Source organism: Penicillium concentricum (assembly GCF_028827145.1).
Source record: "Penicillium concentricum strain IBT 3081 chromosome Unknown utg000001l_segment0_segment0, whole genome shotgun sequence".
NCBI lineage: Eukaryota > Fungi > Ascomycota > Eurotiomycetes > Eurotiales > Aspergillaceae > Penicillium > Penicillium concentricum.
This window is the reverse complement of record NW_026622754.1, coordinates 7460206-7485679: the sequence shown is the minus strand read 5'-3', so window position 1 is coordinate 7485679 and position 25474 is coordinate 7460206. Positions and strand designations below refer to the sequence as shown.

Sequence of the window (25474 nt, the reverse complement as noted above, 5' to 3'; positions counted from 1 at the left end):
ACCTTGCTTTGTGGCCGTTATCGCCTGCCGTCAGGGATCCTGTGTCGCGACAGTCTGGTACTTCCACTTGGACTTGCGCTCTGTCACCCTTTGAGCTTTGTATTCAGAAATGCAGGGAACATGGCGAATAATGAGAACACCGAGGAGATTATCACCATCGATTCAGATGATGACGACTTGGAGGTGACGCACTATGCAACTCCAACTACTAGCAGTATGACACCTCTTCGACGCGTTTAACAGACAGCTCACATTCTCTACAGACAGGTTTTCAGGTGTGAAACACGGGGCTGATACACCGTTTAAATCCGAGCCGTCGCGTACTCTTCTTTCCGGGTCATCAAGCGCTGTAAAGATCCAGCCCGTTGACAGCGATGAGGAGGACGCCAACGATGGCGAGCTAGCATACAAGAAATTCAAGGAGCGCAAATCCCTCAAGCGCAAACAAACCGCTGCAGCAACTCGAAAAGCCAAAATGCCCAGGGGAGATCCAATCGTTGGTCGAGTGAAACAAGAGCGGCCAACGCCTCTGCCTAAACGGCCGTTGAAGCAATGGGGCGAGGTATCTTCAGAAGATGAGCTCATGGAAAATACCTTGCCCAGATATCTAAAAATCCGCCGTAGTCAGTTTGACCGAAAGTATGAGCATCTACAGGACCACGGACTCAAACTGCCACCCACCTACGAGGATGTCGATTTTTCAGATGATGAACGGCTTGAAGAACTTCAAGAACGACCTGTCTTTCCTATTAACACCCGAAAGCAGGACTATAAGGACATCGAACTTCCATATTCGATGGGAATTATTCCTGCCCCGATCGCCCAGTGGTTGCGGCAGTATCAAGTGGAGGGAGTAGCGTTTCTCCACGAGCTATTTGTATACCAAAAGGGTGGTGTCCTGGGGGACGACATGGGTCTCGGAAAAACCATTCAGGTGATTGCTTTCTTGACCGCTGCCTATGGAAAGACAGGGGACGAACGGGACGCAAAGCGCATGCGAAAGATGCGCAGATCTGATGACAGCGTTTGGTATCCACGCACGCTCATCGTGTGCCCAGGAACCCTTATCGCAAATTGGAAGTCTGAGTTTGCGCGCTGGGGATGGTGGCATGTTGAAAGTTACCACGGGGAGAACAAGGACCTTGCCCTCGATGCGGCAAAGTCGGGGAGGGTGGAAATCCTGATTACAACCTACACCACTTACATGAACAACAAAGATTCTGTCAATATGATTGAATGGGACTGCGTGATCGCCGACGAGTGCCACAAGATCAAGGAGCGCAAGTCAGGGACCACTCAGTCTATGAACGAGATTAATGCGTTATGTCGGATAGGGCTCACCGGCACGGCCATCCAGAACAAATATGAAGAACTATGGACTCTTCTCAACTGGACGAACCCCGGTGTTCTGGGTCCGGTATCCACCTGGAAGGCACAAATATCAGAGCCACTGAAGATCGGTCAATCGCACGATGCTACGTTGAGCGAGCTCAGTAGAGCACGGAGAACAGCCAAGAAGCTGGTTGAGAACTTACTTCCCCAATTTTTCATCAGGAGGATGAAGTCCTTGATCGCAGATCAGCTGCCCAAAAAGATCGACCGGGTTGTCTTCTGTCCTCTGACTGAGACACAAGCAGAGGCCTACGAGAATTTCCTTGACAGTGACATCGTCGATTATATCAAGACATCTACAGAACCATGCGAGTGTAGATCGGGCAAGAAGTCCGGCTGGTGTTGTCGCCGCTTTATCCCCGATAGGGACCCTCCAAACTGGCAATCCTACGTGTTCCCTGCTATTAATGTGCTTCAAAAGCTCAGCAATCATCTGGCAATCCTGATCCCACAAGGAGTAGACCCAAAAGAGAAGCAGGAAAAAGATAGAGATTATTTGGAACTTGCGCTGCCTGAACAGTGGGAAGATCTTTACCGCTCGCGCGACTCGATCGTTAACTATGCGAACCCTGAGTTTTGCGGCAAGTGGAAGGTTCTACGGAAGCTACTCAAATGGTGGCATTCGAATGGAGACAAAGTTCTTATCTTCTCGCATAGCGTACGTCTTCTCAAGATGTTGCAAATGCTGTTCCATCACACTAGCTACAACGTCAGCTATCTGGATGGATCTATGAGTCTCGATGACCGTGCAAAAGCTGTGGACGAATTCAATGCCGACCCGCGGCAGTTTGTTTTCCTAATATCAACCAAGGCTGGTGGTATTGGTTTGAACATCACCTCGGCAAACAAAGTGGTGGTTGTTGATCCAAACTGGAACCCGTCCTACGACTTGCAGGCCCAGGATCGGGCCTACCGCATAGGACAACTTCGCGACGTGGAAGTCTTCCGACTTATTTCTGCTGGCACGATCGAAGAAATCGTCTATGCTCGGCAGATCTACAAGCAGCAACAGGCAAACATTGGATACAACGCAAGTTCCGAGCGTCGGTACTTCAAAGGCGTCCAAGAAAAGAAAGATCAAAAGGGTGAGATCTTTGGCCTGAAGAATTTCTTCGGGTATCAGAACACGAACATCGTTCTGCGCGACATTGTCAACAGAACGAATGTCGCTGAAAGCCGTGCGGGTGTACAGGTCGTCGACATAGACCTTCAAGCAGAAGAAGAAGGCTACGACTACACCGATCGACCAATGAAATCCGAAGATGAGGCAATGAGCCAAATCGCAGCGATGATCTGCGGCGAAGATGAGGACAAAAAGGACCATAAGCCTTCGGCCAATCTACCAACACCGCATAAACACGACCCCGTCCAAGCGATTCTCGCAAGCGCAGGCGTGGAATACACCCACCTCAACAATGAAGTGATCGGTTCCTCGCGTGTCGAGGAAGACCTCAGTCGTCGTGCTGAACTGGCTCCAAATGACACGACAGGTGACCGCCAGGTCTTCATGTCCTCGCAGCCTTTCTCTCAGCCAACAGGGGAACCTGTACGATTCAAGTATCATCCTCCAGAGGATGTAATACGCCGCCAGTTCTGTAGTATGGCGCGGCGGTTTGGATACGCTGATGCTACGGAGTTTGCGCTCGTTGTTGAGGGTATGACCCAAGCGCAGCGGCGAGCTTGTCTCGACAAGTGGTATCGAGAGAGGAGAGAGGTACTACTTTCTGCGGACCAAAACACTTCTGAAGAGGAGTGGATCAAAGACGAAAATATTCCTAAGGAGGAGATGGATGTGAAAGGTGGATGGATCAAAGACGAGAAGGGCCCCAAGGAGGAGAGCTAGGATCTTTGAGTGGTTTTGCATTTGTTGCTATTCGTTCCTGTTTGATACCCCCTTTCTAGTTGTATAACATGCATTAAATAATGCCATATCTGACCACGCTAAAAACACTTCATCTGGATAACACGGCACCTGCAAATCATTGGTATTAAACCATTCCATTAGGAAGGCTGTAGGTAAATAGATATCCAGGTCGTAACGTAGACAGTGAACTAAAGCCAAGCTAAAGTCCACAGTGCCGGCAAATTGGGGTATCGTTCTTGCCAATCCGCCAAGATCTCAGGGACCTTCTCATCGAAGCTCTGTCGTGCAGGACCGGTCCCATTTTCCCAGCCCTCAGAGCCATGAACACGATGCTCCGCGACAGCAGCCTCATTCAGACGATTGGCCAGATCAAGAATCGCCTTTCCACCCGTCAAGGCCTCCTCATGGTTATCCTTGATATCGACATTGAATACATGCACGGGGTAATTGAGTGTGGTTCCCTTATTCATCAGGTCATCAACAACAGCATCCCAGCAGCGCTCTTCGCAGGTGATAATGACATCGACGACACCGCCCTCTGTTCCGATCGCACCCTTGTCACCCTTGGAGAGATGGTCGACACGCGGGACACCAGGCACCCAGTCCTGGAACCGCTCGGGTCCCCACTTCAACTGGCGATTGCGGTCGAGCATATTCAGGATACCATTGCCGCGGTACAGACGCTCGTCTTTGCTCGAGAGCTCTTCGTACATTTGGTTGTAGGAGGTTGTGTTGAAACTGTACACGTTTGGTTGGGTGATTGATGGGCCGGGGAGACGGACGAGGGAACCTGTACCGAAGGATATCACTGGGAAGGCCGTTGGGGCGCCGGAGAGCTGGAGGTGAGCTTCCATTGAGCGGTTGTTGTTTGAGGCGCAGACTGTGCAGAACTTGAGCTTGTACGAGTCTGTGGCTGTGTTGGCCGGGTTGGACGTTTCTAGGGCTTGGGCTGCTGCGGCCATGTCGGCTTGTGTGGAGGACACTGGTGGTGGAGGGGGAGGAGGTTGGGGAGTTGAGGTCCCCGAGTTTGTTCGGCGGGGATCATATGCCATTTTGAGGGGGAGACTATGGAAATGATAATAGAGAGAGACTAAGGGTGCTTCTAGGTATTTGGGAGTCGATGACCAGGTTTCTTGAGTTTTACAATCTGTTTGACTATCAGAGGCAATTAGCGACTGATTTAAAATAGTTTTTTTTGTGACGTGAGATGTGAAAAACACAAGTTCAGAAAAAAGCGTATAAAGTTTATCCGCATAGCAAAAGCTCAGACAGCTCCAATAAGGTATTTCATCAGGTTGAGGGAAGGAGAGAGTAAGACGAGACACATACCAGTTATCACGGGCCGTAGCCCTGAGAGACGAGAGAAGAGCGAGTTTGGTGAAAGTTGAAACGCTTCGTTTTGTTGCCCTGGCTTAGTCATGATCTACCGCTTATTCTTCCGCCTAGAGACGGAGCTAACGGGAGCTCATATTCTGCCTGACAAATATAGAGCTTATCGTAATCTTATACACATTCCCTTTTAGGCATCACTCTCTTGATACGGTCTTTGTACCCTTTCTTTTACTTATAGGGCATCAATTAAACAGAATCTACCATCTCCAAAGCTTTAAACCTCTCCATAATCCTGTTCATAACCTCCATCGGCAGCTACCCTCACATCTTTCCGCTCCAAAATGGCAGCAAATGATACTATCAGGCCAGCCCTGATTGTTGTGGACATGCAAGAAGATTTCTGTTCTCCAGTGAGTGAAAATATATACAATAGAAAGGCCATATATGCTGATACACAGAATAGCATGGGTCACTCGCTGTGGCAGGAGGTCGCAGTATTGCCCCGATAATCAACACTTTACTCGCAAAACCAGGATTTGTCGCACGCATCATGACCAAAGACTACCACCCAAAAGACCATATCTCATTTGCCAGTAATCATGGGCCCGGCTTCCATCCCTTTACTTCATCAGTCGCGATAAACAACCCCGCTCTAGGAAAGGAATCAGAAACAAAAATACAGCAACTCTGGCCCGTCCACTGTGTGGCTGGCACCCCCGGCGCAGAGATTATCCCAGAGATTGACACCTCTATCGACCACCTAGTTGTTCACAAAGGCATGCGCCCGGGAGTCGAGATGTACTCTGTATTTGCGGATGCTTTTGGAAACTGTGATCATGGAACAAACGCGAATTCGGTCAGTCTAGATGTTGCCGCAACCCTCAAAGCTCAAGGCGTTACAGATGTATTTGTTGTGGGCTTAGCTGGGGATCATTGTGTCAAGGCTACAGCTATTGATGCTGCCAAGACTGGATTCAGAAGTTGGGTTATTCAGGAAGGAACAAAGTGTGTCGAGCCTAGTGCTTGGAATGACATTCAGGATGAACTTGAGCTTGCCGGGGTGTCTATCATCTCTATGAATGACCCCATCATCAAGGATCTGGGAGGGAAGTGTTGATCTGTCTTGTTTTCTTTTATCCTGCTTTTATTCAGAAACAAAGATCTCTTTCCGGGTATTTATTGCTCCACGTCTTGTGTTGAATTTAGATTCAAGTTCCATGCTGCCTGGCTGTAGATCTAATAATAGCCCTGTATATGAAGGCAATATATTTTCACTTGAATGTGTTGCCCTAAGAAATGCTACATAATGAGAGTTCTCTATGGAGAGAAAGAATGTGTGCATTCAGAATGTCCTGGAGCCGAAGGAGATAAGGGACAAGAGATTCAACTAGGCCTGACCGCATTTGGGTGCCTAAGGCCTCTGTGTGATGTGTTTCTATGTATGCCACAGTCTGTGTTCACATTGGAGAAAATAAGCCAGCTCCCAACGTCTGATATGTATATTTGAAACAATTTCCAGTGTTGATAATATACCTGGTATAAAAATAGATCGGTGGATATGTGATCGACAAGCAACTCCCGGAAACACCTCAACTTCATACGCCCTTTCGGCACTACTGCAGAGTGGCGCCGTCTCAAGGGGGATACTCACTCAACACTCGAACCATACATCACATTTTAGTACGGACCGAACTAGACCAGTCCAGAACTCGATCTAGTCGTGATGCTTCACTCTAGGAGTCTATCAACGGCCCCAATCAGCACCCTCGATGGAAAATTGACCGATGCCGATGCGGCCCTGCGCTTCGAGGATCACAGCCTATACTCCGAAAGCCTCCCGTACTGGCTCGTCAATTTACCTCGGTCGCAATGGACGGCCGAATGTCCCAGTTTTCTACGTGACCAAACGCCAAAGAATATCAGATGCCTCTCGACCCCTGACCACCTTTATACCCGACAGAACTGGGAGCAGGTGAAGGAGATCACCAGTTAAGTATAGCTGTTGGTTGGATATACTCAATTTACTAACTATAACTTGTAAACAGGCACCAACCGGATCGATCGATTCCAGCGTGTCCCAAGCGAGTTGCGCAAGTATCTGGAATACATGGCGCACATCAAGGCGGAGTATGCATCCGTCATGAGGTTTGTGGTGAAAGAAAGGCTGGGCTGGGGGGATGGTAACGTGGAAGACATCAAGCCAAGAGGTAGTGCTTTCGAATACGAGGGTATGACACAGGTCACCTGGTTGGGTCTAGAGCACGTGGAATACTAACGGATGTATAGAGGACATCCGAATCATATACAACGACTGGCCATATGGTGTGGATAAGGACATCATTCATCTAGTAGTGTGGACCAAGTTCCAACTGGAGGATGATCCAACCACAGATGACCTAACGCCAAGCGCACGAGCGGCCATAGAGAGCTATGTGGAGGAGACGTTTTGCTCTCGGGTACCACACGAACAGGTATGGGAGATGTCAGCATTATTATGATGAAAGACTGACAACATAGGTGGTCTGGTTCAAGAATTGGAAGTCGCTCAAGTCAGTCCCTGGAATAGAACACTTCCACGTCATGCTTCATCGTCCCGATATGGAATTTGTTAGGGAGATCACCTGCGGAGATGTACCGTTAATTGACCGGCTGTGATGTCCACTATTTGGAGGAGAAAAACAATGTCTATGATCAGAGCTAGGTACATAAGTACCAAGCAAAATGTACTGCATGTAGCCCACTTATACAATTCTCTGCCAAGCCTGCCCCTCATTGATGATCTTTAGGGGGAAAACGTTGAATAGAACATAAAGAAGCTAAAGGAGTTATTTTTTTATTTATATTTTACTCCTCTATAGAGTGTAGAGATCTACTTCGATATGCCCAGGTGTAGGGTAGCTAATCCACGAATAAGCACCTTACTGATCCCAGTCAGAAAGAACGTCACTAGCCCCTCCTACTAAGCATTTACCGTATGTTGTATGAATATTTATGTGGAATATTTTAGTGTCTTTTAGTGTCTGTTGTGTCTCTTGAACTACATTAAATTTTCATTTTTTTCATGTTCTTTTTTTCTTCTCCATAGTGAAAAAAAAAGCCCGGTTTCCGGAATTTCCGCCAAAACGAATCAGCTGTTTTTTTTTTTTTTTTTATCAAGGCATCTATTGCTTTATTTTCTCTTTTCCTCTGAATATCCTTGATAGCCTTGATATCCTCCTCTTTATTTCATAAATGCCTTTAGCTTAGCGGAATTCCGTTATATAGCTTATTTCCGAACGCAGTCATGCCGGTTCCGCATCTCCGCCGTGCTTCCCAGGCCAGTAAGTTTCCCCCTCTTATTTTTCACCCTGTCATACATCAAATAATTTCAACATGTCAACTAACGTTGATCCAGGCAGATCATCTAGGTCATCCATGGATGATTCCACGCCAAGTGGAGAGGACGAGATCGTTGAGCCCGATCAGGGAAATGGTACGTGCAAATCGTCACGCATAGTCCTAGACATGCACTGACTCTATATATCGGTATAGTTCTCTCGCATATCATTTCTCAACTCCGGCCGGGCGCCGATCTGAGTCGTGTCGTCTTGCCGACATTCATTCTCGAGCCCCGGTCTATGCTGGAGCGGATCACCAAGTACGTTTACACCCCGCAGCTCCAAGCTGTCCGCTTGGAGCTACCGGATATTATTTAGATCTATGAACTAACACACATATTTCTATAGCTTCATGGCCCACCCTGAAACCCTCCTCCCTATGTCGGCTATTGAGGATCCCGTCGAACGCTTTATCTCCGTGGTCAAATTTTATCTGAGTGGATGGCACATCAAACCGCCGTATGTCGCCCGCTTCCTGTTTGTCTAGGAACATATTCTAATATTTGCACAGAGGAGTGAAGAAGCCTCTCAACCCCATTCTGGGAGAGACCTTTACTTGCTACTGGGACTATCCCGACGGAACCCGCGCCTACTACATCTCCGAACAGACCTCCCACCACCCGCCGAAGTCGAGCTATTTCTTTGCAGCACCGGAGCATAAAATTCGTATCGATGGAACACTCAAGCCCCACAGTAAATTCTTGGGCAACTCCGCCGCCAGTATTATGGAGGGTATCGCCATTTTGCGGCTGTTGAACCACGGAGATAAAGAAAAGGGCGAAAGATAGTATGTTGCGCCGGTCCCTATAGACCTTTCGGTTACTAACCAAAACCTAGTATTCTAACCCAACCCAACATGTATGCGCGCGGCATCCTATTCGGAAAGATGAGGTATGAGCTTGGCGATCACAGCTACATACGCTGTCCTGAGAACCACCTCGTGGCCGATATCGAGTTCAAGACCAAGGGATATTTCTCCGGTAGTTATAACGTGATCGGGGGAACTATCAAGAACGAACAGACCGGGGAAGTGCTATATGAACTGTCCGGATTGTGGAATGGCGAGATGGATCTGAAGGATGTTCATGTACGCTCTGCATACCTCCCAAGCTTACTTCCGGATTCAACGCTGACAGATAACAGACCCACAAAAAAGACCTCTTGTTCGATGCGACACACGCGAAAGCTACACCTCCTTTGGTTCGCCCCATGGAGGAGCAAGGAGAGCGAGAATCGCAGCGGCTATGGCATGACACTGTCCAAGCGATTATAGCCCGGGATCATGAAGCTGCAACAGACGAAAAGACCAAGATCGAAGACCGCCAGCGAGACGAGGCCGCGAAGCGCGCCCATGAGGGAGTCGAATGGCATCCTCGACTTTTCCGTCCCATCCAAGGCGGCCCAGGTGGACCGGATGAGGGTGAAGAAGACCTTGACTGGATCATCAATGCTCAAATGTAAGAACGATTACTCAAACCCTAAAGAATCAATGACTGACTGTCCCAGTGATATGAGCGATCCCGAGGTTGCCACCAAGCAGATTCTCTCAATCGCACCCATCGTCCAAGGTCAGAACGAGTCATCCCAGTTTCAAATCCCGCCGCATCACCCCCATCTTTCCGGTTCCGCGAACTAGGCCCAGGCATCTCCCACCACAACCAGCTAATGCCCACACCCCCAGGCTCCGAGACAAACCCCGATGCGACTCAGAGCGCCGTGGAACGGACAGATTCTCAAACATCAGAAGCGGAGAAGTTTGTAGACGCCCAGGAAACCTCATAAGCCACCCAAAAAAGTCCCATTGCGTCCACCTCCGGCCCCCATCCGTGCTATCACCGACCTAATCAAACCCGGTTGCTCGGCCCTTTCCTCTCACCTACACGTTTGAATGATCATGGAGTGTTATCACACTCCCTCTTCCTCTCATTCTGCCATGACGTAGTCAACCTGCGCAGAAATACCCAGCACAGCCACAACTCGAGGCGGCCGACACCATTGTGATAGTTAGTTTCCCTGCCCCTCTGATGTTTCAACACAGCGTTCTTCTCGGCCACCATGCCGCTCCCATTGCTGGATACCCGATCTGATTTATCTCAAAATTCAAAATTCAAAAAACAATTTCCTGAAATCTCACCTGAAAATGAGTACATCCTCTAGTCCACACAGCCCTAAATAAGAGAAGAGGCACGTAGGAACCTTTAATGCAGTGTAAATGAGACATCAAAGAATCCACCGAAAGGAAAATAGTCACACGGGAATATGAAAGAAGTTGGGGTCTCTGCATTTTATACACTTATGGCCCAGTATTTTGGACTTTTTGATACATCTCCCCATTTCGACTGTTAGTATCCAGGATTATGGCCTCTTGCTCAAGTCCACTTGACTTTGATCGATTAATTTTGTGTCTTCTCTGTCCGTTACTATACAAAGCTCTCCTAGAAGAGAGGGATATCACAATAGATGGCAACTACCCATGCCACCAAATATTACCATACAAAGACAACCAAAACTCCCCTCCGATATCCAAATACATACAAAACGCCATGTCAAACCATTCTTTACTCCTGGGGGTGACTTACCCGTCACAAAGCACAGAGATCATGAATACAACTCTCCCCTGTATCCAGCTCCACGCTCTAGATCCCGCCGCCGATTAGGTCGCGGGATAGCACCAGCAGAGCCAGTATAGGCCAATCCAGAACCCGCCGCCGCTGCATCTGCAGCAGCCATCGATCCACCACCTTCATATTCCTCCCTCTCCTCTTCAACCTGCATCGTCTGCTCCTCAATCTCTTTCTCGGTATCCTCACGCAACCCCAGGATATCCGGCGGGATAAAGCTCATCTGCACACTGGGCGCGCCCTTGATATACCTCAGCTGCTCATGGACAGCCTCGACAAGGCTCTCAAGGTACGCGCGCGTGTTCTTATTATCAAGCTTGCGCATCTCCGACAGGGGTGGGAAGAGCGAGTAATCAGGACCGAAGTGATTGCGGAACGCCACAGAGTCCGGGATAGTGGGGTCGATGATCTTATCTGCCTCGAGAAGAATGGAGGTCTCGTGCGCCCATGCGCGGGAGACGTTGCGCGGTGTGTAGCCGCCACCGCCAACGACTAGCATGGGTAGGCCGAAGGTCTTGGTGTATGCGACGCAGGCGCCATGCGCGCGCACATTCAGGTTGAAACAGCCTAGTCGATCGCAGCCCAGACTGTCGGCGCCGCATTGTAGAACGACTGCACCTGGTTGGTAGGTCTTCATACATGCGCCGATTACCTCTTTGAAGAGGGCGATGTAGGATTCGTCGTCGATGCCGTCGTTGAGTGGGACGTTGATTGCGTGGTGGGCGCCTGGGTTGAGTGGGTGTGCGGGGCCTGTGTCTTCGCGTGCACCGGTTCCCGGGAAGAAGTTGTCTTTGTCGTATTTGTGGAAAGAGACTGTGAGCACGCGGTCGGTTGACCAGAAAGCTTGCTCGACGCCGTCGCCGTGGTGTACGTCGATGTCGATGTACATGACGCGCGGGTGGTGGCGGAGAAGCTGGAGAGTGCCCAGCACGATGTCGTTGACGTAGCAGAAGCCGCTAGCTTCGGCCTTTTTGGCGTGGTGAAGGCCGCCGGACCAGTTGATTGCAATGTCGGATTGATTGTTGCAGAGCTTGCGCGCGGCGTCGACGCTGCCGCCGGCGTAGAGCGAGCAGTAGCTGTACAGGCCGTCGAAGATGGGACAGTCGTCGCCGAAGTTGAAGCGCACCACATTATCCGATTGCTCGGGCTTGTCCATGTCGCCGGGCATGATCTGCTGCAGGAAGTCGAGGTAGTCTCTCTCGTGGAAGTCGGCCATTTCCTCATAGGTCGCTGCGCGCGCGAGATACAGGTCCATGGCGTGGTGCATGCCGTATGCCATGACAAGCTGTTTGGTGAGCGTGAGGCGCCATGGCTTCATTGGATGTGACTGGCCAAAGTGGTGGGGCTCGACGGCTGGATTGGCGTGCCATGATACCCGATAACCTTGTGGACGAGCTATTTGTAAGTTCTGGAGCTCGGCGGTGGACTTTTGGTCGATGGTGAGGGTCGGGTTTGGGGTGGAGGGCGATGCATATTCTTGAACGACGGATGAGCGAGCCATCGGGGCAAATATTTGGGTAAAGGACCGAGAATTAAAGAATTAGGAGCGCCAAAACGTTCATTTTAGATGGAATGAATGGAATTCGAGATGGGACCGAAGGAAATGCATGACTAAGCAGATCTGCGGGGCTGATGTTTCCCACTGAAAGAACGGAGAAATAGGAAGGAGCAAAGGATAGAAGGGCTTCGGCCTATATCACCACAGACTATACTGCAGACTATACTACATCTGTGGTAATTCAGTGAAAAATATCCAGGTAAGTATCTCGCTTGAATTGCCGCTCATAGTAGCCCCCAAGGTCTACATATTCAACATTGCCAAGCCATTTGAGTTCTTTTTGGTATGGTAATTGTGACATTGGAGATTTTAGGCCTTGATATAGTCCAAGATTATATCACTCAATACCGGAACAATCTGGCAATCACATCTACATTAATTAATCTTCCCTGAATCAATACCGGGTTTAGGTATATCTTCTAAGATGTGCAGGTGCCTTAGTGTTGATATAAAGGCGGCGGCATAAGAGGGCGGTATCGGCACCGTGGCTCTGGATAAGTGGAGAGTTCACGTCATCGAGGGATTGTAATTGCGTGAAAAAACTCATGGGTGGGGAAGTGATGAGCGAAAGCTTGTCTCACACGTGCGTTCCAATGCCACAATGAGGTCCTACCTTCGGAGAGAAAGCTATTCGCGCGGCTCATTTCCTGAGACGAGCGTATACCCAACCCCCAGTCTTCACTCCGATAATAGCTCTACGTATATCGGATCAGCCGCAGCGAGGCACTACTCTATCCGTTAGCAATACAACAATCATGGCTCTTCCATCGGCAGCAACCAGTCTGCGGCGATCTCTACAGGATCCCGAGGTATTCATCACAGCCCCAGGAGTATATGACGGAGTGTCAGCACGACTAGCACTGGCAGCAGGCTTTGATGCGCTATACATGGTATGCAATGCGAGATGATCAAGACGTCCCCGTCAAAATGCCCGAGCTGACACCACCAACCAGACAGGCGCCGGAACAGCAGCCTCGGTGCATGGCCAAGCAGACCTCGGAATCTGCACGCTGAACGACATGCGAGCGAACGCAGAGATGCTAGCAAACCTCTCACCACGCACACCGCTGATCGCCGACGCCGACACCGGCTACGGCGGGCCGATCATGGTAGCTCGGACAACAGAGCAATACGCGCGGTCCGGCGTGGCGGCCTTCCACATCGAGGACCAAGTACAGACCAAGCGATGCGGACACCTTTTCGGCAAGCAGCTCGTCGACACGGCAACCTACACCAGCCGCATTCGGGCGGCTGTGCAAGCGCGCGAACGTATCGGCAGTGATATCGTGATCATTGCGCGGACGGACTCGCTGCAGCAGCATGGCTATGAAGAGAGCTTGGCGCGGCTGCGGGCGGCGAAGGATGCGGGCGCGGATGTCGGGTTCTTAGAGGGAATCTCATCGAGAGAAATGGCTCACCGGGTTGTGGCCGACCTTGCGCCGTGGCCTTTGTTGTTGAATATGGTGGAACATGGGTCTACGCCTTCGATTTCTGCCAAGGAAGCGAAGGAGATTGGGTTCCGAGTTATCATCTTCCCATTTGCGACTTTGGGTCCGGCTCTCCTGGCTATGCGGGAGGGGCTGGAGAAATTGAAGCGAGATGGCTTGCCTGGTCTCGATGAGGAGTTGACGCCTCAGATGCTGTTTAGAGTCTGTGGGCTGGATGATAGTCTTAAGTTAGATGCGGCCGCTGGTGGTGTGGCGTTTGACGGTGGGGTGGACTTGAGAGGTAAATGAATGAACCGCCACTACCTATATGAGTACATATATCTTGGGCCAATGGTCGAGGTCTATTTTTGTGTGACGGCAATTTCCTCTTTGAACGGAAGATCTGTAAATACTAGTATTGGCTCCACCAGTGGTATGATTTGATTTTTCAGCCATATTTACTTAGGCAGTTGATTCTTTGAAGAGTTTGAACTATCTGGGTCTAATTTAAATTACCATCAAAATATGTAGAGCCATGTGGTGTTTTCTTTTATGGTTACGGTTCACGGGTACACTGACAGCAGATTTCATTTCCCACAGCCAATAGGACAAGTCGTAGATCGATCGTACCGAGGATCCTCCCGGGTCGACCTTGGTTTTGTTTATTGACAAGCCCATTTTTCTACAATTTTTCTACACTAAGGGGTTTAAAGGCGTCTAGAATGTTTGGAGTCATTAAAGTATTTTATTCAAGGGTACCTGCATCAAGGAGTCTGCCAGGGGTTCCTGAATAACCCTAATGTTTCAGGAAACGCCTGTGGCAAAATGTACTCCGTATACCGTTCATACCGAGGATACAGTACAGAGTATTAATATACGGAGTACGGGAGTACTACATACGATGTACAGAGTACGGAGGCTTTGAAAAGCCAAGTGCGCTTAAAGTTTCAGTGAGACTAGACACATGAAACCTCAACATCCAGCCCCAGTTTGCCGAGTTAGAAGGCCTGGATTCCCGACGGGCCAGTTTCGGCCTGCCACTATGGAGACAACCCGGAGACTCGTCATGTGGGTGGGGAACGGCTTCGACGCTACCAGCGAATATACAAATAGGGTGTGCCTTACAGAAAAATATCGAGGACCCATCGGCCGCGTAGGGGCCTGGCCGCAGATCAACGGCAGAGATTCGCCCTGTTATGCGCACATCCGTGGATACGATTGACAGAGCAAGGACAATCCTTATATTAATTGTGTCATGAAGTGTATGTTGTAATGGAATATATAATCAGTTGGGTACTGACATGGTTATAAGGTGTTGATTATTGTGCACGTAGTTATGCGGTGATGAGTTGTCCTCATTTAAGATTGCCTTGGGGATTCGTAAGACAGTTCAGATCCTTGCTGTAGACTACGCCGATTGGTTTATGTGGGGAATTCTGGATGACGGGGATATGGTGTTGTCTTAAAGTGTATGTGTAAGTTTGAACGTTCTTTGTGCAGATGGAAATTTTACAGAACCTTGGTCATATAAACGCTCATTCTACTCGTAGTAAGTATCAACGCTGGGCTCTGATGGAGTGACGTCCACATATTCGAGGTCAACATTCCGATGGTACACGTGTTTGACATTAGGCAACTATAAAACAATATAAATCCCAATAATAGGAATCATAATAATAGAACATGTTCTATAATAGAGAATATAAGAAGTACTAAATAGGAGAGAACCCCTTATCCCAAGTGCACAGCCTGAGAGGCATAGTATAGCCAAGTACACAATACCATGAGAATAGAGTCTGGGCCCTTGGCACCCAACCAATTAGATCAAATAACTTGGGCGCACGGCCAGGAACCGCCAGGAACGGACCAATCATAAATCGTTGGCCCCTGATATTTTGAAGTTTCTTTTTTGGGTTCAGGTCCCAGACCCGTTGGTGTGTAACTTGGTATTGTACTAATAGTCCCCCCCTAGTCCACTTTCTTCTCTTCTTCTCTCTTCATCCTCACACACATTCATTTGAATTGAATTTTCGTCCAGAGCTTTCGCTCAAGTCACTCATTTTCAAGTTCAATTCCCACGATGCATTTCTCCAACTCTATGCTGTTGATGACGGCGCTGACCGCTGGGTCGGCTGTCGCTCGTCTTCACGGCCACGACCGCCGTCACAACCACGTCAGAGACGTCGTCGACATTGACATCGAGCCCACTGTCACTGCTGCCCCCCAGATTGCCAATGTTGAGAAGCGTGGTGAAGATGTTGTTGCCGCTACCATCGACGGCAAGCTCGTCCACTGGATCAACAACTGGTTCGGCGAGTCCTCCACTTCTTCTGAGGCTGCTTCCACCACCGAGGCCCCCAAGTCTACCGCTGCTCCCACTTCCACCACCACTGCCGCCGCCGCCCACTCGACCACCGAGGAGGCCATTGAGAGCGTCAAGCCTACCCCCGCTGCCTCCAGCTCCTCCAGCTCCAGCTCTTCCGGTTCCAGCAACTGGGCCAACTACCCCTCCGACGGCAAGTACTCCACCACAGGATTCGGTTCCTCCACTGGCAGCAAGCGCGTTGGCTCCCTCGACTGGGACTACATCGGCAACGTCGGCAGCCCCTGGGGTAGCAACATCATCCGTGTCGAAGAGGACACCGCCAGCGAGTACAAGCACGTTATCCGCTTCGAGAACGACAACTCCAAGGCCTGGACCGTTGTCATGTGGAACTCTTACGGCCCCAGCGGCGGTCTGAACGGTTTCTGGAGCCCCAACAAGGCTCTAAGCTTCACCGTCGAGCCCGGCCACAGCACCTTCGTTGCCATCGATGACGACTCCCAGGGTGGTTGGGGTGCCGCCGAGGGCGAAGGTCTCCCTACCAACATGGTCGGCGAGTACGCCTCCACCTGGGGTGAGTTCGACATGAGCAACTCCCAGAACGACGGCTTCTCCGGCTGGGATGTTTCCTGCATTATCGCTGAGCTCGCCGACCTGCACATTGCTGGTATGCAGATCTGTAACCACGAGGGTGAGAAGTGCTCCTCCATCTCCCAGGGTGCTTCCAGTGTTGTCAGCGCCTACACCGCCGCCGACCAGGGCAAGCCCGACAAGGCCGTCGCCCAGTCCGCTGGCCCCGTCCGCCTCGTTGTCAACCTCGGCTGGTCCTCTTAAATGGCCACTCCATGCTTTTTTTTATCTCGTCCCATTTCAGCAATCTTATTCTCTCTACTGAGATTTTGTCTTTCTTGCGCAAATGGTTCAACGCCGAAGGTGTCTCTGTATCTTTCCCCTGATTTGATGTGTGCGTGCGCAGGTCGCTTGCCCCAGCAACCATCCTGGCCACACATCCTTCCATCTTCGAGCGGCTCTTCGACGGATACCTTTTTTCCGTTTAGGAGTTCATACATATCTTTGTGGTCATGATTCGCGTCCTTTCGTCTTATTCTCTGTACATATACCATCTGATTTGAGAGTTGATATCATTTCCTTTTTCTTTTCATCTAGAACTAGTTACTATGTATACTTTATTGTATCTAATTGGCCATTAAGCGCCGATACCTACATATGGGCATCTACCCCAGCGTACCATCAGTCCACTATTCCCTGTCTGGGTAATCTCGCAGGATCATTAGTGCCAACGCCAGTTCGTCAGTCATAAACCTGAAACGAACCCTTATCTATTGCCAAGTCTCACTACCCCAAAGCCGATGTGATATGATCCTTCGGCACTATATTAGATGGCTTACATGAGGCTGAACTAACTATCCGTGCATGTTTGAGTTATAGTGTTGACATATTGGCCGATGAAGTCCAAATGTTGAACCTTCTACAAAGGTCAACTCCAAAGCTTCAATGCGTAAGACTATGAGCAGTCTCAAGAATTCCCGTGGCTGAATCTGAGATGTCAAGTTCAGAGTTAGGGCTTCGGAGGAATGTCAGCATACATTCAGTGATATCTACCGAAGATGGATGTTACCAAGGTTTTCTTTGAGGACTCGATTGTGTATTTACCATAGCCAGCAAAGGAATCTTAATTTGAGTTCGATTATAAATCTAAGAACAAAGGAGATGTTTCGAGTAGAGGACCAGATCAAAGACCTGCGATGTTGATGTGGCAAGGAACCGTAGAAAAGCCAACACACAAATACAAAGGACGGAAAGCAATTCTATCGTACAGCCTTCGCTTTCGCCCAAAAAAGTAAAACAAAACACCAACCCCGTAATATCCACGGAACCAGACGCAAGGAGCTTTCAATACTTAGAACGCGCCCAGGAAGTCAGCCGCAGACCCAGGATCAAGCTGCAACACACCCGCATCTTCCTCAAGCTCCTCTTCTTCCTGGACACCTCCAGTCGAGAAAGAAAGCAAGCCAACATGCACCATATACCCAACGAGAGCAGCCGTTCCCGCCACAGCAGTCGCGATAGACAGCAACATATCCTTGTTACTTGAATCCGCATACGAAGACAGAACCTGTTTCTCAATCGAGCTAAACGCCGAATCACCCTCAACAGTCTGCTTCAGCCGCCTATTCTGGCGCACCTCGCGCAAGAACGGCGTGTTATCCGCCAGCGTGCCGAGGAGTGTAGTCCCAACAGCTGCTACGGAGATACGCTCAGGTGCGCGCCACGGCAGAGCAGCTGGCGTCGTCGGCTGGAAAGCGTGCTTAGCCTCGGCGGGCGCGTCGCCGAAACAGCGGCTGCGCATGCGCTCCGTGTACGCCGCCAGCAGGGGGGCTTTGGCGCGCATTGCGTCGCGCAGCCAGGGGAAGGCTAGCTCCGGTACGAGCGCTAGCGACAGGTAGCCCAGCGCGACGCAGTCCAATGAGGAGGGGTTGTTGTTGTCGTCGGCGGGGAGCAGACAGGTCTTGCTGCGGGAGAGCATTGCTTCAAGCGGCTCGAAGTAGTCGGCTGTGAGGGCTTCCAGGCGGAACTGGTTGGTTTGTGCTGTGCGGCCGAGGAGTTTGGAGACTGTGTCACGGGGTTGCTGGATCAGGTTGCTAGGGATTTGGCCGGATGCTACGGCGGCGGAGTGCTCGCGTTTGCGCTGGTCTTCCATTGCTTGCAGGTCTAGCGAGGATAGGCCGAGGTGTTCGGTGCGGGTTTTGGCGGCGCTGTGGAGCTTTGGTGGGAGGATCCATTGGTTTGGCCATTGGAGGAGAGAGCCGTAGGCTGGGGATGTGTTGGCGTAGTAGTTCTGGCTGGTTACGTAGAGGGAGAGGTCGATGAGGGATTGGCCACGGGATTCGATGAAGGAGGAGAAGCTGAGGGGCGGGTTTATTATTAGTATTTTGCGTTTTTGACGCCATTGTAGGAGTAGGGAGTGCGTACGCAACGCTATCGGCTTTTTGCACGTCGTCTAGGTTTTGATCCAGGTTCCATGCTCCCTCGGAGTATTGGCGGAGGTAGTCGACGATATTGCGGAATCGGCTCACCCAGATGGAGCCATTCTGGAGAGCTGGGAGCTCACCTATTTGTAAATGTTTAGTTAGCTGTCTGATTCTGGTGGTGCTTTTTTTTTTGTTCCGGTCACGTCACTAACCTGTTGGGGACACGGAGGGATCGCTGCTCGCGATCAGCTCCCACGAGTCCTTAGGGAGGACTTCGGAACAGTATGCAATTGCAGCAAGACATTGTGCGTCAATTGAGGGCAGGGAAAAGGCCGGGCCCCATACATGCAGTTGTAGTACCATGGTGGCTTTGCGCTTGGAGAAGAAGGGACGGCCGTGATTGATTTGGGCGGGCGAATCACGTGTGTTTATCCTCAGTTTCTTGATACTATAAGGTATTTGGCTTCTACTGACTACAAAATACAATGTGTTTATCCATGTTAATCGAGCTGTGCATGGTCTATAGATGATGAATCTTTCATAAAATGAAAAAAGGAAGAAAATAATTTCCTTTCTCTTCTCCAAAATGGGTCGCTCTCGTTTAGCTATACTACGATGTATAGCTGCATCTACGTCCCGCGACCAAATGCCATTTCAACATCCCGAAAGTCAAAATAGAAATAAATAAAAGTACGATCAAGTGTCGCGCTAGATCCCAAGCTTCTTGGAGGTCAGCAAAGAAACCAAGATGTGGCTTGAACTATGAGCTAGGCAACGCCATTTCATTTCATCGAATGATTGATAATTAGCTCGATATCTCGTTTTGAATAGATTGACAATGACTGAACTATACGTAATTCTACTAAGAGCGAATCGGATATATTTTCCACTTTGGCCCAAAAGCATACTCGACCCGGTACTCCCGACATCAATCTCACTCAGCCCGGACCAAAGGTATCGACATCAAAGCTGAATGGGGCTCAGTCATACGACGCAGGCCATCTAGAACCTTAAGAGCCTCAATTCTCATATTCACCGCCTCTCATAGCACAGCCCAAAGAACTAAGAGCCATGGCGTCCAACGCATCTATTATATACCGCTATTTCTCGCAAGGGTGCCTAAGACATCCTTGGCCCTATTGATCACGAGGTTCCTATTATGTACTCGATGATTATATCTCCGATTAGAGTGATATACCCAGCGAATGACCTCATTTGACGCACGTGGCTACATATGCTAGGGCCCCAGGGCTGACAGCCACATAGTGGTCAACCCGGTTCCCTGGAAGGTTCCAAGGTTATTTTAAGAGGCACAGACATCCCCTGGGGTCTGAGACACGCCGAGGTCAAAACTCCATTCGATTAAATATGGAGATTGTCAGGGCAAAGATCCGAGAGCCTTTGGTCGAAAGCTTACTTTTGGTCACTTGATCTCACCAAGATGGTCTAGCTTACTTCCAAAGTTGGAATGAAACAAATACAAAGTCAATTTTATATCCATGGAAAAGCCATGGATAACCATGGATAAAACAAAGTGTATCGGGTTGAGGGGTACCTAGGTAAGTAGAAGCGGGGGAAGAAACCTTGGAACACTATCTGCGAGATCCATTGGACACAGATTGTCGGGATTTCTTCAATGACGACAGCATGCAACTATATCGGTCAAGTGATGGGCCAACAGCCAACGAGGATCCCAGCACGCATGCAATTCTAGGCAGTCATAGCCTAATTAGCATTATCAGATTATTTGGAAAATAGCTTGGAACCACTACGGAGTACTCGGATGTGCTATAATTGACTAGGAGAAAACGACTTGAGCATGGAGCATATGTTAGCCCAGCTACTGTACCTGTAAATATTATCAATGGGCTAACCTCCATGTTTTGTTGTATTCATAACAGCAATGTCACATACCAATATGATTACTAAAACCCGAGGCGCTCGGACGGGGCCAAACTCGTATCTTGCTTCCTTCTTGCTCCGCTCGGCCGCCTAGCGTTTAGCCGTTGATATTACGAGCTAAATATGCACATGCTAGGGATGTTACCGATATGTCCTAGTCTGGCCAACGTCCAATTCCCGTTTTGGGTGTATGCATGCAACCGTGTTAGATAGTATGGTGTGATTTTAACACTATCTTGAGTTGTAGTATGGTGCATGCAATATCCAATCAATTCCAGCCATGCGGCGACATGCGGGATATGTACAATATATAGGCCTTGCAGCCATGCATTGGACTGGATCCGGCAATGCGATGTAAATCATAATAGAGGCTCGATAAGGATCGCGTCAGATCGGTGCTACCTCAGATCTTATGGAAGCAATCCATATACACTATGAGGTCTAATAATTGGGTCTACCCCTACCCACTAATGAGTCATACTGACGTGTATATTCTAACCTGCTCGTATCTAGTATATTGATTTGTGTGTGAAATATGCGTCAATTCGATTACCGCGACATCCGCCCTCGTAAGATCCCTGCTAGCTTCACTGCTAGTGGTTTTGTGCGGGATGCCGGCTGGTTAGTGAAACGGGCGGTCAGGTGGGTTGTCACCCGCAGCCCCCAGTCTTCTTTATGCACGACATATGCGTGGACCGTAGTAATTACTTGAAAATGTTGTAGATAAAACACAAATTGCTCTGTTGGGTATACTAAGTCTATGATACATATCGATTCAGATTCGGCCAGATGCAGGAGAACATAAGAAAAACCAGGGGGAAAAAAGAAACAAAAAAGAGAATTAAAAAGACGTTCAAACGGTCAGAATGACAGGTCACAACGGCAGACAGGAAAAAAAGAAAAAGGCAAAAAGACACTATGTACCCGATCCGTGATATGGTGACGATCGCAAGGCAGCCCCAGTTGATCCTAGGCACAAAGGGGGTTGTAGATGAATTCACATTGTCCAATTAATGTGCAGCGGCTGAGAAGCCGCATCTTTCTCCGCATCTGCGCGTCACAGATGGGTCAAGATCGAATGGGTGAAACGAAGGCCCCACAGAAGACTGGGGGTGTGATCAATAGTGTCGAGAGTTGAAGTGAGACAAAGAGCAAGAAATAGAAAGGCTGTTAATGCACGTCGAGGGGAAGGTAGCGCCGGCGCTGGGTCCCATAGCGGACGGGTAAGGTTGCTGAAGAGCGAGAGAACAAAGAAAGGAAATGAATCCCAAAAATGAGAATTAAAAAAATTGTCCGAGGCCCATTCGAAATAAGTTTTCCACGCGTATGAAGCTGTGACTAGCGATGCATCGTCGAATTGAATGCCAAGAGGCAAGCACGGTGGAGAAGCTAGCGGTCTTTGCGTTGTTCGTCTCAAGACCAACTTTAAGTAAGGGCGTGTTTTGTTTGGGCGGAACCATGGTGTAAATTAGGTGTTGAAAGTCCGAATCGAAAACAAAGGATCGCAGGTGAGAGTCGAAACTAGGTCGAAGTCGAAGTCATAATATCCATGCTGAGAGGGTCCAGGTCGTGGGCGGATCTGGTGGACCAGAATGCGCCGGGGTCATCATGTTCGTTGAGAAGAGGGGACTGATGGACTGTTTATTTTGGAAGCGGAGGCAGAGGGCCCTTAGGAGGAGGACCGGGGCATGGAGGGAACTGAGAAGATCCGACGGAAGGCATTGTGAATGTGTTGGAAGGGTTGGAAGGTTGGAAGGTTGAGAGTGGTGGTTCTTCAGGTTGGCAACGGATAATAGACCAAGCTAGTAAGAGCAGAATAAGGTGTAGAGTAGAGTCGAGTGGATGGAGAGAAGGGGAAGAAAAAAAGGTTACGGGAACAGGATTCTTATAGAAATAAAAGTCTCCCCTCTCCCCCCAACCTTTCCGGTCAACCGTCACTATTACAGACTAAATTAGGCCCTAAAACCCCCATCGAACATCCCTGCCATGAACAGGAGGCTGAGTATCCACCTGATCTGACGTAGGAATTTAATGTGATTTACCTGCTCAACTTGGCCCTCGGGCAAGGCAACGGATGAATAATGCAGCCCCAAGTGGTAATCCAATAGAAAATTCCCATTTCTTTTCTAGAAGTTCCCCACTCCTTCTGTGGCGCTCCGTGTTTTCCTGTGAACCACTAGTGGAGGATAGAGAGTGGAGGGAAATGAGACATAGTAATCAAACATATATGTCGTGCTACCTCACTATATACATAGTACAGATGATTTTCAGGGTACATGGACTAACTATGCAGCTCTTCTAATTTACTGCTTAGGTCTCACAATCCCTCTGTACAGTAAATCATGAAACCACGCGAGATGACAACTGGTAAAGGGCAATCTCCCGTGGGCCCACCAAGGCTCCATAGGGACGGTTCCTTGATGCGGTGAGAACAACTTTTCTATTTTCTTTTCTTTTTGGAATATTTCTTTTTTATTAGTTGTACAACATTTAATTGGAACATTATAAACGGTATATAGGTCCAAGCACAGCTGATCCTGTATGACTCAATAGGAGAGAATAACAAGACGTCAAGTCACAACACGTGCATGTTTGCAGATCCCGAGAGAGAGTAGCATTAGTGGGAAAAAAAAGTAAAGAAAAAAAAAAAAGTAAACTAAACCAAAAGAAAAAGAAAATATTGTGAGATTTTTCTATCCTTTTTTTCTTTCGTCAATTTAGGGTCAAACGGGATGGCCGATTGGTATTGATTACACACTAAGGGCGTGACAGCCGAGATCCCAGAATGCTGGGATTGCAGAATAAGGATAAGCCTGTTCATCCCACTTCCCGACATCTCTTAAACTGATATGACATATCATGTACACATATATGCTAAATTAGCCAGGTACATATGCACACTCCGTATACATCCAGATAGCAACCGGGATGATACAGTTCCAGGGGCCAAAAAAAAAATTGAAATAAAAAAATTGAAAATTGAAAATGAAGGGTTGAAATCGAGGACCCATCCTGAACCATGGTTATTTTACCCGTGCTACCAAACCAAATAAAGCCATGGTTGAGACATGCAAGAATAGAACCATTTGGGGTAATTGATATTGGGCAGTTCTAACGGGTTTCGTTTTTAGTACTGTTGCATGCACTTCGGCTATTATTTCAAATTACTATATTGCACTCCATACTACTCCGTACTCCGTACTCCATCCAGAATCCCCTTTTTCTTATCTTTTATCATTTACTGCACCCCGCTTAGGCCCTCTGGAGTTCTAATAACAACATGTAATACAAATGAGGCCCAATTTTTGAGTCGTTTGGCGTATAGCATTACCCAGCGGAGTACAGAGCCGATTAACCTCCGCCTATACGGAGTAGTAATATTGTGGCTGATAGTCCTTGGCCAGGATCGTCTTCCTGCAGAGGACTGTGCAGTGCACATCATTATTTCCAAAGTATGCAGAACAGCGTTGTAGTACATCTGGAGAAAGATGGATCCCTGTATGCAATATATGACCCCGGTCCTCATGATCATTGGCTGATAGTGAACATTGCATCGAGAGGGGTTTGTTCAACATTTTCCCCTCCCATCCCCTTAGTGGTTGCATTGTGCACATCACTGGGCCTTAGGTTTCACGATGGGAGATCGACCTCACCCCCTGGTGTGGCGTTCATGGCGTGCTCACTATGGGTAGTGGTTACTTCTGGATGTGTGGTGTGAGCATCTTGAACTGGATATGTAAATATATACGGAGTATACGGGGGACAGACTGCTACTATGTACTACTTGTCTAAGGACATTCCCTAGCTTCGGAATGTTTACAATCTTCCCCGGAAATTATCCCGGGGTCCCTAAATAATGCAATGGTCTCCCGTTACATCCGTGTTCCTTGTTTTCAACTTTTTAATCACCGCACTTTTTATAAATTCAGGCAGATAGATTATTACAGTAGACACAGTACGAAGTATTGTATGTTGTACTTGGGAAATCCACAATGCACTCTGCCCTATGTAGTAAGACCGTGCTAATGTTATGCCCTAGGTTCAGGCATACATACCCTATACAACATACCGGTACTCCGTACTCCATACTCGGGATTTGCAGATAAGACCCCGCATATATTCAAAGGGGCAAGTAAAAGGAATTGCAAATGCCATGATAATAATTTGAAACATATATCAGAAACAGCATAATTTGACTTCCCGACTTACCGTGTCTGGTAATAAAAAAAAAAAAAGGTACAAAGTGGAGCGTCAAGTGGCAAACCATATGCGACCACACGGGTGTACCTGAACTAAGGCCGGGGGAACCAAGAAAGGGGAAAAGAAAAAGTGGAAAAAGGGTGGCAAACAAAGAAATGTGGGAAAGAAAACACATGGGAAGAAAACTCTATGAACTAGCGGACCGTAAACTTCAATAATCCCAATTAGGTAAAGTCTACTCCACTTGGATTCCATACCGTTCCGCACCGTTGGAAGAAAAAAAAAGCTGTGGAGAGTCGGAGATTTATGACCTTGTTTAACAGATCGGGAATTGCCCCTGATCGTAGCACGATCGGTTTGAGATATTCATATAGCCTGTTTATTGGCTATTGATTTGGAGGCCAAGGTATTCTAAATAGTTCAAATGCTTGAGTACGGAGTAGACTCGATATGCTATACAGTACGGAGCATATCAAAAAAATAAA

The 25474-nt window shown here is 48.7% G+C and overlaps 9 protein-coding genes across 9 annotated transcripts; 6 read left to right on the top strand and 3 right to left on the bottom strand.

Annotated features, from left to right (window-relative positions):
* Nucleotides 1-120: 120 nt before the first annotated feature.
* On the top strand, nt 121-3235 carry N7517_002874 (putative DNA excision repair protein (Rad26L); the record flags this gene model as incomplete). Its single annotated transcript, XM_056720604.1, has 2 exons — nt 121-214; nt 264-3235. The coding sequence occupies 2 exons, from the start codon at nt 121-123 to the stop codon at nt 3233-3235; spliced, it is 3066 nt and encodes a 1021-aa protein (XP_056584739.1).
* A 209-nt stretch (nt 3236-3444) lies between these two features.
* ssuA (RNA polymerase II subunit A C-terminal domain phosphatase) lies at nt 3445-4308 on the bottom strand (the record flags this gene model as incomplete). The annotated part of the gene is made up of 1 exon (XM_056720603.1): nt 3445-4308. The coding sequence occupies one exon, from the start codon at nt 4306-4308 to the stop codon at nt 3445-3447; it is 864 nt and encodes a 287-aa protein (XP_056584738.1).
* Nucleotides 4309-4929: 621 nt separating this feature from the next.
* Nucleotides 4930-5705, top strand: N7517_002872 (uncharacterized protein; the record flags this gene model as incomplete). Its single annotated transcript, XM_056720602.1, has 2 exons — nt 4930-4998; nt 5052-5705. 2 exons carry the CDS (start codon nt 4930-4932, stop codon nt 5703-5705), a joined length of 723 nt encoding a protein of 240 aa, XP_056584737.1.
* Nucleotides 5706-6311: 606 nt separating this feature from the next.
* On the top strand, nt 6312-7243 carry N7517_002871 (GIG1 family protein; the record flags this gene model as incomplete). The annotated part of the gene is made up of 4 exons (XM_056720601.1): nt 6312-6576; nt 6634-6816; nt 6875-7059; nt 7106-7243. The coding sequence occupies 4 exons, from the start codon at nt 6312-6314 to the stop codon at nt 7241-7243; spliced, it is 771 nt and encodes a 256-aa protein (XP_056584736.1).
* A 628-nt stretch (nt 7244-7871) lies between these two features.
* N7517_002870 (OSBP family protein) lies at nt 7872-9747 on the top strand (the record flags this gene model as incomplete). Its single annotated transcript, XM_056720600.1, has 9 exons — nt 7872-7908; nt 7983-8060; nt 8120-8225; nt 8314-8424; nt 8477-8752; nt 8803-9052; nt 9109-9422; nt 9472-9587; nt 9647-9747. The coding sequence occupies 9 exons, from the start codon at nt 7872-7874 to the stop codon at nt 9745-9747; spliced, it is 1389 nt and encodes a 462-aa protein (XP_056584735.1).
* An 816-nt stretch (nt 9748-10563) lies between these two features.
* hosA (histone deacetylase HOS2) lies at nt 10564-12087 on the bottom strand (the record flags this gene model as incomplete). Its single annotated transcript, XM_056720599.1, has 1 exon — nt 10564-12087. One exon carries the CDS (start codon nt 12085-12087, stop codon nt 10564-10566), a length of 1524 nt encoding a protein of 507 aa, XP_056584734.1.
* An 812-nt stretch (nt 12088-12899) lies between these two features.
* Nucleotides 12900-13880, top strand: N7517_002868 (isocitrate lyase/PEP mutase family protein; the record flags this gene model as incomplete). The annotated part of the gene is made up of 2 exons (XM_056720598.1): nt 12900-13034; nt 13098-13880. The coding sequence occupies 2 exons, from the start codon at nt 12900-12902 to the stop codon at nt 13878-13880; spliced, it is 918 nt and encodes a 305-aa protein (XP_056584733.1).
* Nucleotides 13881-15651: 1771 nt separating this feature from the next.
* aspf4 (allergen Asp F4) lies at nt 15652-16728 on the top strand (the record flags this gene model as incomplete). The annotated part of the gene is made up of 1 exon (XM_056720597.1): nt 15652-16728. One exon carries the CDS (start codon nt 15652-15654, stop codon nt 16726-16728), a length of 1077 nt encoding a protein of 358 aa, XP_056584732.1.
* A 1087-nt stretch (nt 16729-17815) lies between these two features.
* N7517_002866 (glutathione S-transferase family protein) lies at nt 17816-19250 on the bottom strand (the record flags this gene model as incomplete). The annotated part of the gene is made up of 3 exons (XM_056720596.1): nt 17816-18821; nt 18889-19027; nt 19100-19250. The coding sequence occupies 3 exons, from the start codon at nt 19248-19250 to the stop codon at nt 17816-17818; spliced, it is 1296 nt and encodes a 431-aa protein (XP_056584731.1).
* Nucleotides 19251-25474: the final 6224 nt, after the last annotated feature.